We start from the raw sequence: 18,406 nt of genomic DNA, 5'->3' as shown, positions 1-18,406 counted from the left end.
AGCAATTTGGCAAAGGATTTCAAAATCATTGTTATCTTTCTTAAGATGAAAGTGGTATAGTAATAAATCTTCTCCCCAAATTGATAGATTTGATTCAACAAATTTCAAATTTTGATATTTCAAAGGCAAAGTAAAAGCCAAAGAACCTCAGGAAAAATTTATAGCAAAGGAAAGACAAAATACTAATTTCTTTCATCATAAAAGTTATGTAATTTTTAAAGAAAATACTGGAATGACAGTGGAAATAAGGAAAATGACTACAAAATGGAAATCAAAGTGCAACTTACTGCTACTGAGAGAACAGTGAGAAGGGAAACTCCATAGCTGGCAGGAATAAAAATTGAACATATTTTACAGGAAATTTTTGAAAAGTATGTTTTTTGATCCTGTAATACCACATCTAGAAATCTGTCTGAAATAACTTAAAAAATGTTGACCAAGATTTATGCCTAGTGATGGTAATTGCAGCATTATTTATATTAGAAATTATAAGTAGCCTAGAACTCCAATAATTAGGAGAAGAGACAACTTGCTTCCTTCATGGTGGAATACATATTAGGAATTATTTAAAATTGTTGCTATAAAAGTTTTTTTAATGCTTATGCTATAGTATTAAGTGGAGGAGAAAAGGAACATGCAATGAATTTTTTTAAAAGAAGTGACAGGAAATGTACCATAATATTTAGATTATTTATCTTTGGAAGGGTGGTAGAATTAAGAGTGATTTAAATGTTTTTCTTTATGTTTTTCTGAGTTTTTTAGTTTTTATTAATGTATAAGTATTACATTTTATTCATAAACAAAAAATATTGCCATTGCCTCATAGCACTTAAACTGTTTTGTTTATTCAAGTAATGAAACTTATAGTAGCCATTGAGCAAAATAAAATCTATACTTTTACCATATAAGAATGGAGAAGTTGCTCTATTTTTTAATATACAGAGCACTTTTTTAGTTTAATGTAAATATAATGCAAATTTTGGAATTTTATGTAGAGTACTCCAAATGTATAATGATAGCTGCTTAAGTACTTATCGCTGATAAGTAGTGGGTATTAACAGTTAGTTGGGAGACAAGAAAAATAAGTCATAATAATGAAGCAGTGGAGGCCACTTATTGGCCCTGTGCTCTTAATATGGAAAATGAGAAAGATACCATTTGTCTTCACCTACATATCTAAAATATGTTTTATGAGTATGTAAGTGAGAAGATGAAGCAAGAAAGCACTTGGTAAGCTGTAAAGTATTGAACAAATGTAAAATGCTATGTGTGAATAATGTCATACTTCATTATCCTTAACTATCTTTATTTTATTCTCTAATAGATTGCTCTGAAGAACTGTAATACACCTTTATTAAGAGCTTACTATGGTTCCTTGGAAGATAAGAGGTCTTTGTCACTCAACTGTTAATCAAATATCAGATTATCCCTTTCTTCCTGATCGTCACTGATTTTTAAGAACTCTAATTATATTTTGTAGAATAATTACTTGAGCTTTAGTTAATAGATCCTTTAAACTATTCTTCAAAATTGTAACTATACATTTTATCTTGTAAATACCAATAAGTAGGGCAACATCATATTGAGTATTTGTGTTAATGGACAATTAGAATAGCATTAAAAATCATACACAATTTTAATATATCTTTTTAGCCATTCTCTTATGGAAAGTCTTACAAATATAAGCATGTATTTTCTCTTTTGTTAAATTGTGAAGGGCCTAATATAACCAAAAATAATAGACATGAATACTGAATAAGATCTAAATACAATTTAATTTTAATATTGTTTATAGCAGTAGCACCTTGGCTCTTGACCAAAATGACTTGATACTTAAAAACTGTTATTTCATTGATTTAAGATTCAGATATTATGTAAGCCTACAAATTGGGGTTCATAATAAAACTGAATTACAAATAGAATACAGAACAGAATAAACAAAACGTTAGACTTCTGGTTTGCATAATCACTGTATTTAATCACTTGTATACTGTCTCACAATATATGTTCAGTCTCCCTTTCCCCCATTAAGTGTGAGGACCATATGTTAATCCTTCTTTGAATCTCTGCATCTAACAGAGTGCTTAATACATGGTATAAGTAAATGTTTATTGAATCAATGAACATGAAACCAGAAATTTTTTAACAGTTGTTCCAGGGTACATTTTATATTCATTGTCACAGTCAGTATGTATAATTTGGGAGATCTGTTTACTAGCAGTTGTAGAATCGCTCTTGGTGGCCTCATATTATTTTCAGAATCTAGTCCAACAAAGTAGTTTAAAATTGACATAGTCAAAGTTCTAACTTATGTAAATTTAAATATATATTGCTTAATCATTATTTTCAACAGTGATTTAAGATAATATGATATTTGTTATCATTAACTATGACTCAAATTATGAATTATAATTGTCTTACTTATTGCCTGTAATATTCTTTTTTTAGGTTTGGAATCATACTTGAAAAGATTAAAACAGTAATTAATGATGATGCAAGGTACATGAAAGGATGCCTGAACATGAGGACTCAAAAGTGCTATGCAGTGAGGTCTAATATAAATGAATTTCTGGACATAGCTAGAAGAACATATACAGAGATTGTAGATGACATAGCAGGTAATTTAATTGAGCATATTTTTTTGTTTTTTAGAAAGAAAACAAACTTTTAGACATGCTGTGCTTTTTTGTTGGTGATAACCTGCTATGAATACTTTTAATTTTTTTTTTATCAAACAGGTAATATTAACACATATTACCACTTAAGGAATATTTAAAAAAATAAAGATTACAAAGTGTTATAATATGTCTATTTTTTTTCTCCAAAGTTAAATATAGAAGTACCTTTATAGAACATAGAAACTGCATAAAAAATGCAGGCTATCAGTATTAAAGGGTTTCAGTGGAGGAAGAGATATCATTTTTATCTAGAAGAGGATGCATTTGAGCCAGTATAGTAATTTAACAAATATAGGGGTGAGCAAAAGTTGATTTACAGTTGTGAATACATAAAACAGAAACATTCTTGTACAGAAACATGTGCATGAGAGGGGCACATCAATTGTCTAACACTGGCCAGGGCTGGAATATTTTGTTTTGTAAAATATGTTTTATAGAGGGTATTTCTTATTGTGAAGTAATTATTGCAATAATTTATGTGTTCTCTTTTTTTAAAAAAATAGAATGAATCAAAAACTAATATTCCTAAAGGACTTGTATGCATGCATATAAGCATAATCAATGGACACAGACACCAAGGGTGTGAGGGCATGAACGGGAGTGGGGTGGGGGGACAATGGGGGAATAAGAACATATATAATAGCTTAATCAATAAAAAAGAGCTTGGAAGGTGGCTGCTGACGGGAAGGCAGGCTGCAAGATAGTGTGTGAGTGAAAGAACGGAAGGAGAGAGTGTGGACGTGTGGGGAGTGTCTATTAGGGACAGCTATATTCCAAGGGACTGTTGGGGACTGCCTGACCGGGCTCCCTTGACCAGGCAGCCCCTACTGCTGCTGAAATCTCTCCCGGAGCAGCCGCCTCTGCCGCAGAGACTGCGCCATCTTGAAGGCGAGAGTGGCTGTGAACAGACGCCTAGCCTTATCTTCAACCGGGAAGAACTCGGATACCTCCCAGGACCCTACAACCACGTTACCCAGGGACCAGCTACAAACCCAGGAATACCAGGTCTCAAGCAGCGTGAATACGTGGATGCGGACAAGCCCTGCACCATCTCACGAAAAGGTCAAATTATCACCTAGAGAAAGGTGAGGTCTGCGATCCAGGCTGGAGGGAGAAACGCACGCAGTGGTATCTAGGGTTCAAAGGAAGTCTGCGCCCCACAAAATCAGTGGCAGTTGGGGTCAGCATAGCCCACGAATGTGGAAGGGGTTCCACAGGACTCCTGGCAGAAGGGAACTCTAGAAATCAACCCATAGCTGGGCTGGGCACAGAAAGACAGCCTGAAGTTCTACCAGTATACTGGCTGTGCACTGCCAAGGAAACAGGATGTGCTCAGAGACGTGCGCAATGCTGGGGGGAAACGTCAGGAGTCCACTGTCTCTGGCTTTTTTTTCTCTTTAAATCCTTGCTTTTGATTCCTAAGCCCAGTACATAGGATCTCCCAATTGAAAACACTCTCAGACTGCAGGGAAAAGTTGTTTTTGTGGAACCTGGGGATCAGAGCAGGGAGAAATGATCAGAAAACCAGTCTGGGGCAGTCCATTCCCCCAACCCAGTATTAAGTGCTGCAGGGAAAACAAAAACTAAATACTGGAAAGAGAGGACTTCTGGCCCTGGATGTCAATACAGAAACACTGCCACCCAGGGGTGAATCACAAATTGACTCTTGTGTAAATACAACTAAAGGCAGGCTGAGAAACAAAGAAATACCGCCTGCTTGAAAACAGGATTGTGGCTTACGACACAGAGGAGCTCAATAATGGGAACTCAATAATGTCCTGACTACCTTACAGGAAACAGGCATGCCAAACAGAACAGTAGAGGAAGTGAATGACCTTCACATTTTTATTTTTTATCTTTTACTTAAGAAAGTACATTTTTTTTCACTTGATTTTACCTTTTTAATGATTATATTTTTATTCTTAAATAGTATTATTACTACTATTATCCTACCTTTTATTAAGTTTCATTTTATTTTTTCTTTATTTTATTTACTTTATTATGGGATTAGTGTCCTACATTCTATTTTCATTTTTCCTTTAGCATCATTTTACTCTATCTCAACTTTACCTTTCTGCCAACACTCTTACTCACTTTTCCCCTTTTGTTGTCCTGTTTCTCTTACCTTATTCCTGCTTTAGATTTTCCCTATTCTTTCTTTTACTCCCTGTCAAAAATTCATCCTAATTATATATCTAATTTCCACTCCCCTGCTCCAAGTACATATACACTTCTCTCTTCTCTTTCTTCACTATCCAATTCTTTTTCTATCTTCCCTTATTTTTTCTTTTCTAGATTTTTTTTTGTTTTATTTTGCTGTATTTTGCTCTTCTTTCTCTCTGTCCTATTGTTGTTGTTGTTTTCATAGTTGATTAGTTTACTTTTTTTGTTTGTGTGATTGTTTCTTTTTTTAATTTTGCTTCTGTTTTTTCTCTTCTCGCTTCTTATTAGTTATTGTTTGTAGTTTGCATTTATCTCTGGGTGTTTGTTGTTTGCATTTTTTTTTGATTAGTTGTTTTATTGGAGTTTTCTCCCCACATAGTTTTTTCCCCCTTCTTTTTTTATTCTCTTTCTTTTCTCTCCTGCTTTTTTCCATTTCTCAATATCATTTTTACACTCTTTTTTTTTATCCCCTAATTCTCTTTTCTCTGGTGGTCACCTTTATTTGGGGTTATTAGTATCATGAATACATTTGTGTTCAGTGCCTTGTGCGTTGTGCCTGGTTGTGTTTTATTTTGTGCCTTTAAGTCAACACAGAAGAGAGAGAGCTACATAACCAGACACCCAGAGAGGAGAGATCATGGGGAGACAAAAAAAAAACAGCCCACATAAGAAAGAAAAGGAGGCATCACCAGAAAAGGAAGTAAGTGAAATGGAGGCAAGCAATATGTCAGAGAAAGAATTCAGAGAAATGGTCAAAAGGTCACTGAAAAGGTTGGAAGACAAATTCAACAATATATGTAAGAACAAAGAGGAAATGAAGAAGAACCAAGAAGAAATGAAAAATGACATTACTGCAATAAAGAACTCAATAGAAAGCATCAACAGTAGACTAGAAGAAGCAGAGGACCACATCAGTGAGCTAGAAAGCAAGGTAGGAAAAAATACCCAAGCAGAGCAGCATCTAGAAAAAAAACTTAAAAAACAGGAGGAGAGCCTAAGGCAGCTGTGGGCAAACTACGGCCTATGGGCCGGATCCGGCCCATTCAGCTGTTCTATCCGGCCCGCTGATCCAAAAGAGCTGAGGGTTCATTTGCTCTCCCCTCCGCTCCTTCACCAGCAGCAGTGTTAACATGGCAACGTCGGGAAACACAGCTGCAGCTCCTTCTGAGTCCAGTTTAAGAACCCATTGTGGCCCTCGAGTCAAAAAGTTTGCCCACCCCTGGCCTAAGGGAACTTTGGAATAACATGAAATGAAACAACATTTGCATAATAGGGATGCCAGAAGGAGAGGAAACTGAGCAAGGAATAGAAAACCTGTTTGAAGAAATAATGACAGAAAACTTCCCTGATATCGAGAAGAAAAAACTGACACCAGTCCAAGAAGCTCACAGAGTCCCAAACAAAATGAACCCCAAAAGACCAATGCCAAGGCACATTATAATGAAATTGGCAAACACCAAAGACAAAGTAAGAATCTAAAAAGTGGTCAGAGAGAGACAGAAAGTTACCTACAAAGGATCCCCCTTCAGACGAGTGATTGATTTCTCAACAGAAACACATCAAGCCAGAAGGCAATGTAATGAAATATACAAAGTCATGGTCTGAATCCAAGAATACTGTACCCAGCAAGGCTATCAATCAAAATTGAGGGTGAAATCAGGAGCTTCATACACTAAAAAGGATTAAGGGAGTTTATTACCACCAAACTAGCAATGCAAGAAATGCTAAAGGGTCTGCTGTAAAAAGAACAAATAGGAAAGGGAGAAGGAACACAGGCATAAAGAATAAAAATGGCGACAAACAAGTACCTATCAATAATAACTTTAAATGTAAATGGATTAAATGCCCCAATAAAAAGACATAGGGTAGCTCAGTGGATAAGAAACCATGATCCATATATCTGCTGTCTACAGGAAACCCACCTCAGAACAAAGGACTCACACAGACTGATAGTGAAGGGATGGAAAAGGTTTTTCAGGTGAATGGAAATGAAAAAATAGCTGGGGTAGCAATACTTATATCTGACAAATTAGACCTCAAAGTGAAGGCCATAACAAGAGATAGGGAAGGCCACTTCATAATACAAAAGGGAGCAATTCAACAAGAAGACATAACTCTGGGAAACATATATATGCACCCCATACAGGAGCATCCAAATACATAAAAAAACTTCTGAAGGATATCAATGGATAGATTGACAGCAATACAGTCATAGTAGGGGACGTTAATACCCCACTAACACCATTGGACAAATCCTCTAAACAAGAAATCAGCAGAGAAATATCAATTCTAAATGACTCACTACATCAGATGGAATTAATTGACATCTTCAGAGCATTTCACCCCAAAGCCACAGAATATGCATTCTTCTCAAGTGCACATGGGTCATTTTCAAAGATAGGCCATATAGTGGGACACAGGCAAATTCAAGAAAATCATATCAAGCATCTTCTCAGATCACAATGGCATAAAACTAGAAATCAACTATAATAAAAACAAAAACAAAAAATCAAACACCTGGAGGCTGAATAGCATGCTATTAAACAATGATTAGTTTACCAAAGAAATCAAAGAAGAAATAAAAAGCATCATGGCAACAAATGACAATGAAAATGCAACAATTCAAAATCTATGGTTCACAGTGAAAGCAGTCTTGAGAGGGAAGTTCATAGCTGTACAGGCCTACCTCAAAAAATAAGAAACAATGGCAATACATTATCTAACCCTACAACTCAAAGAGTTAGAAAGAGAGCAAAAAGAAAAGCCCAGCGTAAGCAGAAAGAAGGGAATAATAAAGATCAAACAACATAGAGACCAAAAAAACAATACAACAGATCAACAAAGGCAAGAGCTGCTTCTTTGAAAGGATAAACAAGATTGATGAACCTCTAGCCAGGCTCACCAAGAAGCAAAGAGAGAGGACCCAAATAAACAAAATCAGGAATGAAAGAGGTGAAGTAACAACTGATCCTATAGAAATACAAACGATTATGAAAAAATACTATGAACAACTCTATTCCAACAAAATGGACAACCTAGATGAAATGGACATATTATTAGAACAATACAAGCTCCCAAAACTCAACCAAGAAGAATAAAAAAACCTGAATAGGCTGGTAACTACCAAAAAAATTGAAACAGTGATCAAAAATCTTCCAGCAAACAAAAGCCCTGGTCTGGATGGCTTTTAAGAGTTCTACCAAGCATTCAAAGAAGAATTAAAACTTGTCCTTCTCATACTATTCCAAAAAATTCAAGAGGAAGGCAGACTTCTAATCTTTTTCTATGAAGCCAGCATTACCCTAATCCCAAAACCAGATAAAGGCACCACAAAAAAAGAGAACTACAGGCCAATATCCTTGATGAATATGGATGCTAAAATCCTCAACAAAATTCTAGGAAATCAGATTCAGCAATACATTAGAAAGATCATACACTATGACCAAGTGGGATTTATTCCAGGGATGCAAGGATGGCACAATATCCACAAATCAATAAATGGGATACATCACATAAACAAACTGAGAGACAAAAATCACATAATCATATCAATGGATGCAGAAAAATCATTCGACAAAATCCAAACACCCTTTCTTGATAAAAACTCTCAGCAAAATGGGAATAGAGGGATCATACCTCAACATAAAAAAAGCCTTATATGACAAGTCTACAGTCAACATCATACTCAATGGACAAAAACTAGAACCATTTCCCCTAAGAACAGGAACAAGACAGGGATGACTACTCTCACCATTCCTGTTTGATATAGTTCTGGAAATGCTAGCCATAGCGATCAGACAAGAATAAGAACTAAAAGGCATCCAAATTGGAAAAGAAGTAAAACTGTTCTTATTCACAGGTGACATGATACTATACATAGAAAACCCCAAAGACTCCATGGAAAAACTACTGGACCTAATAAATGAATTTGGCAATGTAGCAGGATACAAAATTAACACCCAGAAATCTATGGCCTTTTTATATGCCAATAATGAACTCACAGAAAGAGAAATGAAAAAAAAAATCCGATTTATCATTGCACCAAAAAAATTAAGATACCTAGGAATAAATTTAACTAAGGATGTAAAAGACCTGTACTTGGAAAACTATAGGACATTGAAAAAAAAAGATAGAGGCAAACATAAACAAATGGAAGAACATACCATGTTCATGGATTGTTAGAATCAACATCATTAAAATGTCCATACTACCTAAAGCAATCTATAGATTCAATGAAATACCTATTAAAAAACAATGGCATATTTCAAAGGTCTAGAACAAACTCTCCCAAAATTCGTCTGGAATAAAAAAAGACCCTCAATAGCCACAGCCATTCTGAGAAAGAACAAAGTTGGAGGGATCCTAATACCACAAATCAAGCTATATTACCAAGCCATGATTCTCAAAATGCCTTATACTGGCACAAGAACAGACATATAGACCAATGGAACAGAATAGAGAACCCAGAAATTGACCCAAGCCATTATACTCAATTAATATTGGACAAAGGAGGCAAGAGCATACAATGGAGTCAAAACAGCCTCTTTAATAAATGGAGCTGGGAAATTTTGGCAGATACATGCAAAAAAATGAAAGTAGATCACCAACTTACACCGTACATAAAAAACAAACTCAAAATGACTAAAGGACTTGAATGTAAGATGGGAAACCATAAAAATCCTACAAGACTCCATAGGCAGCAAAATTGCAGACATATGTCGTAGCAATATCTGTATAGACACAGATCCTAGGGCAAGAGAGACTAAGGAGAAAATAAACAAATGGGACCACATCAAAATAAAAAGCTTCTGCACAGCAAAAGAAACTATCAACAAAACAACAAGAAAGCCCACTGCATGGGAGAACATATTTGCCAATGTTATCTCCGATAAAGGTTTAATCTCCAACATTTACAGAGAACTCATATAGCTGAACAAAGAGAAGATAAACAATCCAATCAAAAAATGGGCAAAGAACCTAAATAGACACTGTTCAAAAGAGGACATTCAGAAAGCCAAGAGACATATGAAATGATGCTCAAAGTCACTAATAATCCGAGAGATGCAAATCAAAACAGTGAGGTACCACCTTACACCTGTTAGAATGGCTATCATCAACAAATCAACAAATGAAAATTGCTGGAGAGGATGTGGAGAAAAAGGAATGCTTCTTCACTGCTGGTAGGAATGCAGACTGGTGCAGCCATTGTGGAAAACAGTTTGGTGTTTCCTCAAAAATTTAAAATTAGAACTGCCATTTGACCTAATAATACCACTTCTAGGAATATGTCCCAAGAAAACAGAAACACCAATCAGAAAGGATATATGCACCCCTATGTTCATAGCAGCACAATTTACAATAGCTAAGATTTAGAAACAGCCTAAATGCCCATCAGCAGATGAGTGGATTAGAAAACTGTGGTACATCTACACAATGGTTTACTACACTGCTATGAAAAAGAAGGAATTCTTACCATTTGCAACAGCATGGATGGAACTGGAGAGCATTATGCTAAGTAAAATAATCCAGTTAGTGGAAGAAAATTATCACATGATCTCACTCATTTATGGATAATAAAGAACATTATAACCTGATGAACAAAAATATAGTTACAAAGGCAGAGAAGCATCAAACAGACTGTCAAATTACAGTGGGAAGGCCAGGAGGATTGGGGGGGAGGTAAGAGATCAACTGAAGGACTTGCATGCATACATATAAGCATAACCAATGGACGCAAGACACTGGTACCGTGGGGTGAGGGCAAGTGCTGGGGGGTAGGGGAGGTTGGGAAAAGGTCAATGGAGAAAAAAAGGAGACATATGTACTACTATTTGTAATACTTTAAACAATAAAATAAATAAACCCCTAATATTCCTAATACAGAGAACATAAAATAGTCTTAATTTAATTTAATTTTTACAATTCTTTTACTTTCAAAATACCAATCAAATGACTAGCTTTGCTCTACAATTTTAAAAAAAGAATACTTAACCAGATATTTTAGACATTAAAAGTCTTTAGAGTTTAAAAGTATAAAAAGACCTTCCTATTTATATGTAAAATAAAAAGTGGATGTGGTATTTTTAAACAGAAAAAATAATTTCTCATTAAAATTTATTTTGTTTTTATTTTTTTCTGGTTACTAGGAATGATATCGCAGCTAGCAGAAAAATATAGTCTTCCTTTAAGGACAAGTTTTAGCTCTGCTAGAGGATTTTTCATTCAGATGACTATAGATTGTGCAGCCCTACCCAATGATCAACTTCCTTCAGAGTTTATTAAGGTACGCTCTAGAGCTTGGTTAGGATATTATTGTTTCTGACTTTTCAGGATTACGTTTACATATTTTCAGGCACTTCTTGAGTTTTACATGCCAAATTTACTAATGTTCTGTATATTGCCTCTCCTATTCCTACCTACCCATCTAATAGCTATAGTAATTTAAGAGTGATTTATGAGCATTTTTTAAAAAGAGAAATACCAAGCAGTGCTTCCCACAGTTCTGGGAGCTTGGTAAAAAAGAAAAATGAAGAAAGATAGTCCAAAAGATATTTTTGATCAAAGAAATTTAGAAAATACTGTACCGTCTCATTTTAGGTAGTTCTGTAGCGCACATTTGCCTATTAAAGTTTTAAAAGGACTGAAGTAGAGAAATATACTTAATTTGTTTTAATCTAATATTGCCAAACTTTTGGACCAGGGAAATATTTTTTCCTATATACGTATTAACTCCTCCATAATATACCACTTTGGGAACATCTAACCTACTCTAGTCTTCGCTTTTCTGCTCCAAGGGAGTCCCTTTTGACAAAAACAAACCATTTAAATTTCAGGGCTTTAAAATATATACTGTATTACCAAGTAATGTGGATGGATGAAGTGAAGAATGGATTGAGACTTGGTAATGGGATTAGAGATTGAGTGACGTTCAGTTATGGGGAAAGGCCTAAAATAGGCATCAGAATCGGAGTGAGGACTACTAATATGTGTCCTGCATATTACTTGATAATAAGACTTTAAAATAAGCATTTCTATACAGTTGTTTTAAGACTTATAAAAAAAAGTCATGTCAATGGACTAAATTAAAAAATTCTGTTTTAACCTTAGACGTGATCTTTTCTCATTCACAAACATTATTTGGTACTTTCTCTGAGAAACTAACTGAAAAATTAAAATGACTAACCTAAATATCTGTATTTTTATTGTTTAAGATTTGTATGCTTTATTTCATAGGAGTGTACATCTATATTGACTTTTGTTCTTTAATTTCCTGACAGATCTCTAAAGTGAAAAATTCTTATAGCTTTACATCAGCAGATTTAATTAAAATGAATGAAAGATGCCAAGAGTCTTTGAGAGAAATCTATCATATGACTTATATGTAAGAGCATTTGAAATTTTTGAGTATTGAATTAAATTGCTTTCATTTGAGTCATTATAATAAATTTCATTAATTTACTTTTTATCTGATTGCAAAATAAATGGTAAAGAAAGAACATTTTCTGGACAAACAAATTTTGTTACTGTGATCGGGATTAGTGAGTCTCACAGAAGCCTTAGGGCAAATCTGATTGCCAAATAACCTTATTACTACTCATACTTTACCATTATATAGAATTTGGCACATCCTGGCCTTATTTGGGGTTTTATTCAGTTTACTTCCACTTTGCATGCTTTACAGCAACATCACAGAAGTGTCAGTCTCTTGCTTTTCATGAAACAATAGTAGTTTAGCTAGAAATAAGAAATAGGATGTTTAGAATTGGTGAGCTGAGATGATAAAGAGAATATTGGGCTTTCCAAACAATTTCAGGGCAGAGACCACAGAGATTACATGATGCAGTATATTCTGGGAATATATTTTTCCTTGTAAGGAAAAAACTTTTATATTATGTCACAATTATGTTAACTCTACCACGTAAAAGCTTAAATAATTATGCTGTTAAGGTGTATGTGTGTGTGTGAGAGAGAATATATGGGTGAGAGAAAATACATGACAGGTTTTGCGGAGAATTTAACATATACAAAAATCAAAATTATTAGCAGATAGGATATGTTGAAATATAGTGAACACTTAACCTATATAAAATATTTTTATTAATAAAAGTTTATTTCATTAAGATTTAATAAAAAGGAGTCATTTCAAAAACATGGTGCTCACACACAAGAAGATGGTTTCTTTGCTACTAAGTAGCTATGACCTTGAGCATGAGCTTCAATTTCTTCATGTCTATAATGAGAAAGACTTATCTTTAGTGTATAACTCAAATGTGAATGTTATTTTACCTGAGGCAATGAGTTTAATATTGTTTTACAATTTCATAGTATGCCCCTCTTTAAAAAGAATGACTTATCTTACCAAATGTGTACTTTCAGGATAGTGTGCAAACTGCTTAGTGAAATTTATGAACATATTCATTGTTTGTATAAATTGTCTGACACTGTGTCAATGCTGGATATGCTACTGTCATTTGCTCATGCCTGCACTCTTTCTGACTATGGTAAGTTATTTTCTTTGGAATAAGTATGTTGCATACTGAAATTTCTGTTCCATTCAAGCAATTTTATATAACAACTAGAGGCCCAATGCGCAAAATTTGTGCAAGAGTAGGTCTTCCTTCCCCCGGCTGCCACCACCAGCTTCTCTCTGGCATTCGGGACCCAGGTTTCCCTCGCATCCCTGGCTTTGTCCAGAAGGTCGTCGGTCTAATTAGCATATTATGCTTTTATTATAGATTATGAACATTTTGCATTTTTACCTGAAATGTAGTCTCTTGCTGATGGTCCTAGACTCGCTCAAAACAGAGCAAACGAAATTGCCCTTAAAATTTCTTTTAAAAGTAAGAAATTATTTACTGAGAAATTGACAAATCAGAAAGAAAAAAGTGCAAGAAATTTTAAAGGTTCCCTAAATAAGAAAGACTTCAGAGCTGTTTCCTTGGTGAAAATGATAATGACCCAAATTTATAAAGTTCCAATTTGAAGACTCATTAAAAGCAGAGTGACTAATACTAATAGACATGAGAGAAATGACTCTCCAAAGTGAGCATTTTCTAAACTAGCTCCTTAGATGTGAGCTTCCCAGGATCAGGAATTATATAATTTATTTTTGTATAGGCCTTGAATATAAATGTTAAGTAATTTTCTAATGTTAAATGAATACTTGAAATTTCTTATTTAATTCACCAGCAATAACCATACTCCCGTATACAAGTTTTCAGAACTAGTATGTGATAATTAAGGTTGAATAATTATGAACTTAACAACATTAATAACAAATTTTTTTCCTATAATTAGCAGTAACATTTCCAAAATGTTATGCTTATTTATTTCTATGATGAGAAATAAATATCTTATAAATATTTTTTCATATTTACATACTTTTATGGAAATATTAACTTTTTTAATAGTTATTTTATAGGCCCACATTTTTTAATCTTTTTATTTCCTTTTGGGTCAAGATTAGCTGTATTTCCTTAAGGATCAGCTAATCTTTATAGTAGTTTTCTTAACTGTTAAGATATTTGATGCTGCTTCATTTTAATTTAAGAGGGACCATCTTGAATAATGAATTTTTGGTGTAAAAAAATATTTTGAAATAATTAAAAATATTTTTTCGAACCAACTTCACTGAATACTTTCAAGTTTATCCCTGTGTTTCATCTAGAGCAGCAGTTCTCAACCTGTGGGTCGTGACCCCTTTAGGGGTTGAACGACCCTTTCACAGGGGTTGCCTAAGACCATCGGAAAACACATATAAAATCACTATGCTTTAATTATGTTCAATTTGTAACAATGAAAATACATCCTGCATATCAGATATTTACATTACGATTCATAACAGTAGCAAAATTATAGTTATGAAGTAGCAACGAAAATAATTTTATGGTTGGGGGTCACCATAACATGAGGAACTATATTAAAGGGTCGTGGCATTAGGAAGGTTGAGAACCACTGATCTAGAGGAATGTAACATTTTATATCTCTTTGACCTTCTTCCTTCTCCCTTTACCACAAAAAGTTTCTATAAATTAACATATTTTGTGTATGTTTTCTTTAGCCTTTGAGATTTCATTCTAGATACAATTTTTATAAGGGTTTAGACATAAAATTATTTTTATATTTGGTTTTACTCTATATTTATACCTCATTTGAAAAGCTAAGTATGCCAGATTTGAAATAATACTTAAGGTGGGGATTTAGTAATGTATAATTTTGTAGTACCTGTAATTGATTGTTATTTTAAAACTACTATCTGACTAGTTGATTCTTCTTAATATATACAAATCTGAAAATGTCATGAACTCTTTTGGAGCCCAGGATGACAGGTAACTAAATCCTAGAGCTCCCTGGAAGTGAGTAAAAGTGATGGTGTTTAGAGTGTGTCAGTTATAATTTAGATGGATATATATATATATTTGCAATAAAATAATACCTTACTGTTCAGAATTGACCCTAGTAAAATCTGTAAGGTGTCATAGTATATGCTTATCACATAATTTTAAAATATAAATATAGATTATTCTTTCAAAAACTATTCTATTTTTTTTCTTTAGTTCGGCCAGAGTTTACTGATACTTTAGCAATCAAACAAGGATGGCATCCCATTCTTGAAAGAATATCTGTGGAAAAACCTGTTGCCAACAATACCTATATTACAGAAGGGAGTAATTTTTTGATAATTACTGGACCAAATATGAGTGGGAAATCCACATATTTAAAACAGATTGCACTTTGTCAGATTATGGCCCAGATTGGTAAGTTATGTCTTACTTTATAGTTACCATTTCTTCTTCCCATTTTTAATATTTTGTGCCTGATATTTTAGATCCAGGTGCCTAATTAACCCAAGAACAGTTTGGAGTAGACTTTCTTACCTAAAAGATTATATAGTAGTGTCCATTATGTAGACCATAACTTTTAGGATTTGGTATTTATTAAATTTCATCCAGTTTTGGGTTGGATTATACTAAAAATTTTGTGGAATATAACAGAAGTAAAGACTTCCTTATTATAACTATTCATGTTGAATCAATTATTAATAAAATGAATATTATAATTATTAAAAACAAACTTTGTTGTGAGAAAATGTAAAATAAGTAGGATAAGCTACTGCCTTTAATAACCCATATAAGATTTTTCCAAAGTTTTAACATTGGTCAGATAAGCATTTCCCTTATTTATTTTAAGGGGTACCAATTGCTTGTCCACAACAATTGATATATTACACGTGTACACACATGCATATAAATGGCTGTCACTGGCCCAACATTGTCACATATTTCTTGGTATAGAGACACAGCTTTCCTTTAGTCTCTGAAAACTGGGTTTCCTTGAGATTATATGAATCAGAGATAGATGATTGGTTCTCAACCAGGGGTGATTTGGTTTCCCTTCCTCCTGTTATTTGGCAATATCTGAAAACATTTTTGGTTTCACAACTGAGGGTACTGTAGAGTCCAGGGATGCTGCTAAACATCCTACAATGCACAGGACGTCTTCCCTCCCCACATCCCCTCCACAAACACAAGAAAGATTTATCCAGCCCAAGATGTTAGTAGGTGCTGTGGTTGAGAAAACCTGGTCTAAAGTAATAATTATAAGGGCAATACAGCAGTAATAATATTGATGATGCAGTGCAAATTTACCCTTACTGAGAAAGAAAATTGGAGATGAATGAATGAGGTAATAGTAAATATTTTATTGAGTTTATGATTTTAGTGGAATTAAAAGAACATCTTAACCAACTTCCCTTTCCTTATAAGAATACAGATTCATATGTAACATCACCCTACTTGTGTTTGAATAGTTAGGAGAAGCTCCGTCCTTTAAAAAACAGACTATTCAATTGGACAACATTAATTGTTAGAGCATTAATTATATTGAATTAAAATTTGACTTACTGTAGCTTCTACTCATTGGTCCTAATTCTTATCTTCTATGCATCACAGAATAGTCTTTCCTAATAATAACTAATCAAATATTTGAAGAAAATTATTGTACTTCTCTTATCACTGTCTATCTTAATCCTCTGAAATACCTAAAATGTATGTATGTGAGTGTATGCGTGTGTGTGTGTATGTATATGTATATATATATATATACACATATATATACATACACACACACACACACACACACACACACACACACACACACACTAGAGGCCCGGTGCACAAAAATTTGTGCACTCGGGGTTCCCTCAGCCCGGCCTTTTCCCTCTTGCAGTCTGGGACCCCTTGGAGGATGTCCGCCTGCTGGCTTAGGCCTGCTCCCTGTGGATCGGGCCCAAGCTGACAGTCAGACATCCCTCTGGCAGCCTGGCAGCCCTCAGGGGATGTCCAGTTACTGAGCAGAGCTCCCCGTGTGGGAGTGCACTGACCACCAGGGAACAGCTCTTGCATTGAGCATCTGCCCTCTGGTGGTCAGTGTGTGTCACAGTGACCAGTCATTCCCAGTCGTTCTGCTGTTAGGGTCAATTTGCATATTACCTTTTATTATATAGGATAGAAGCCTGGTGCACAGATGGGGGCCAGCTGGTTTGCCCTGAAGGGTGTCCCGGATCAGGGTTGGGGTCCCGCTGGGGTGCCTGGCCAGCCTGGGTGAGGGGCTGATGACTGTTTGCAGGCTGGCCAAACCCCCCCGGCGATGGAAGCTCCCAGCCTCTCCTTTTTTCGTTCTTTCTTTTTTTTTTATTCTGGGATTTATTTACCTTCTATAATTGAAACTTTGTAGCCTTGAGTGGAGCTCAGAGCTGGCTAGGGCAGGCGGGAAGCTTGGCTTCCTCCATCGCCAAGGGCAACCCAAGCTTCCTGCTTGCTCCAGCTCCATGGCCACAGCTGGCTGAAAGCAGGTATCTGGGGTTTATTTATCTTCTATAATTGAGACTTTGTTGCCTTGAGTGGAGCTCAGAGCCAGCCGTGGCAGGCGGGAAGCTTGGCTCCCTGCTCGCTCCAGCTTTGTGGTTGGGTTAATTTGCATATAGTCGCTTTCATTGGCTGGTGGGCGTGGCTTAAGGCATAGTGAAGGTATGGTCAATTTGCATGTTTGTCTTTTATTAGTGTGTGTGTGTGTGTGTGTATATATATTAGAGGCCCGGTGCACAAAAATTTGTGCACTCGGGGGGGAGGGGGGTCCCTCAGCCCGGCCTGTGCCTTCTTGCAGTATGGGACCCCTCGGGAGATAATGACCTGCTGGCTTAGGCCTGCACCCGGGTGACAGAGGGCAGGCCCAATCCCTAGGTGCAGCCCCTGGTCGGGCTCAGAGCAGGGCCGATTGGGGAGTTGGGGCACCTTCCCCTGTCATGCACAGAGCAGGGCAGATTGGGAGGTTGCGATGCCACCCTCAGTCATGCTCAGGGTAGGGACGATTGGGGGGTTGGGGCACCGCCCCCTGTCACACTCAAGATAGGGTCGATGGGGAGGTTGCAGCACCACCCCCTGTCATGCACAGAGCAGGGCCCATCAGGGGGGTTAGGGCTCCGTACCGTGTCACGCACAGAGCAGGGTCAATAAGGGGGTTGGGGAGCTCCCCCCTGTCATGCACAGAGCAGGGCCGATCAGGGG

General features: G+C 35.7%; 1 protein-coding gene across 1 annotated transcript in view; it reads left to right on the top strand.

Annotated features, from left to right (window-relative positions):
- MSH4 (mutS homolog 4) overlaps positions 1-18,406 on the top strand; it is a 77,657-nt gene that overhangs the window by 35,845 nt on the left and 23,406 nt on the right. Inside the window, exons 10-15 of the mRNA XM_059691676.1 lie at positions 1,325-1,389; positions 2,449-2,618; positions 10,988-11,124; positions 12,119-12,222; positions 13,218-13,342; positions 15,398-15,598. Coding sequence (XP_059547659.1) covers positions 1,325-1,389; positions 2,449-2,618; positions 10,988-11,124; positions 12,119-12,222; positions 13,218-13,342; positions 15,398-15,598 — 802 coding nt within the window. The remainder of the gene's footprint in view (positions 1-1,324; positions 1,390-2,448; positions 2,619-10,987; positions 11,125-12,118; positions 12,223-13,217; positions 13,343-15,397; positions 15,599-18,406) is intronic.

This window comes from Myotis daubentonii, chromosome 3 (genome assembly GCF_963259705.1).
Source record: "Myotis daubentonii chromosome 3, mMyoDau2.1, whole genome shotgun sequence".
Taxonomy (NCBI): Eukaryota; Metazoa; Chordata; class Mammalia; order Chiroptera; family Vespertilionidae; genus Myotis; species Myotis daubentonii.
The sequence above is the reverse complement of the archived record's forward strand: the minus strand, read 5'-3'. Positions and strand labels throughout refer to the sequence as shown.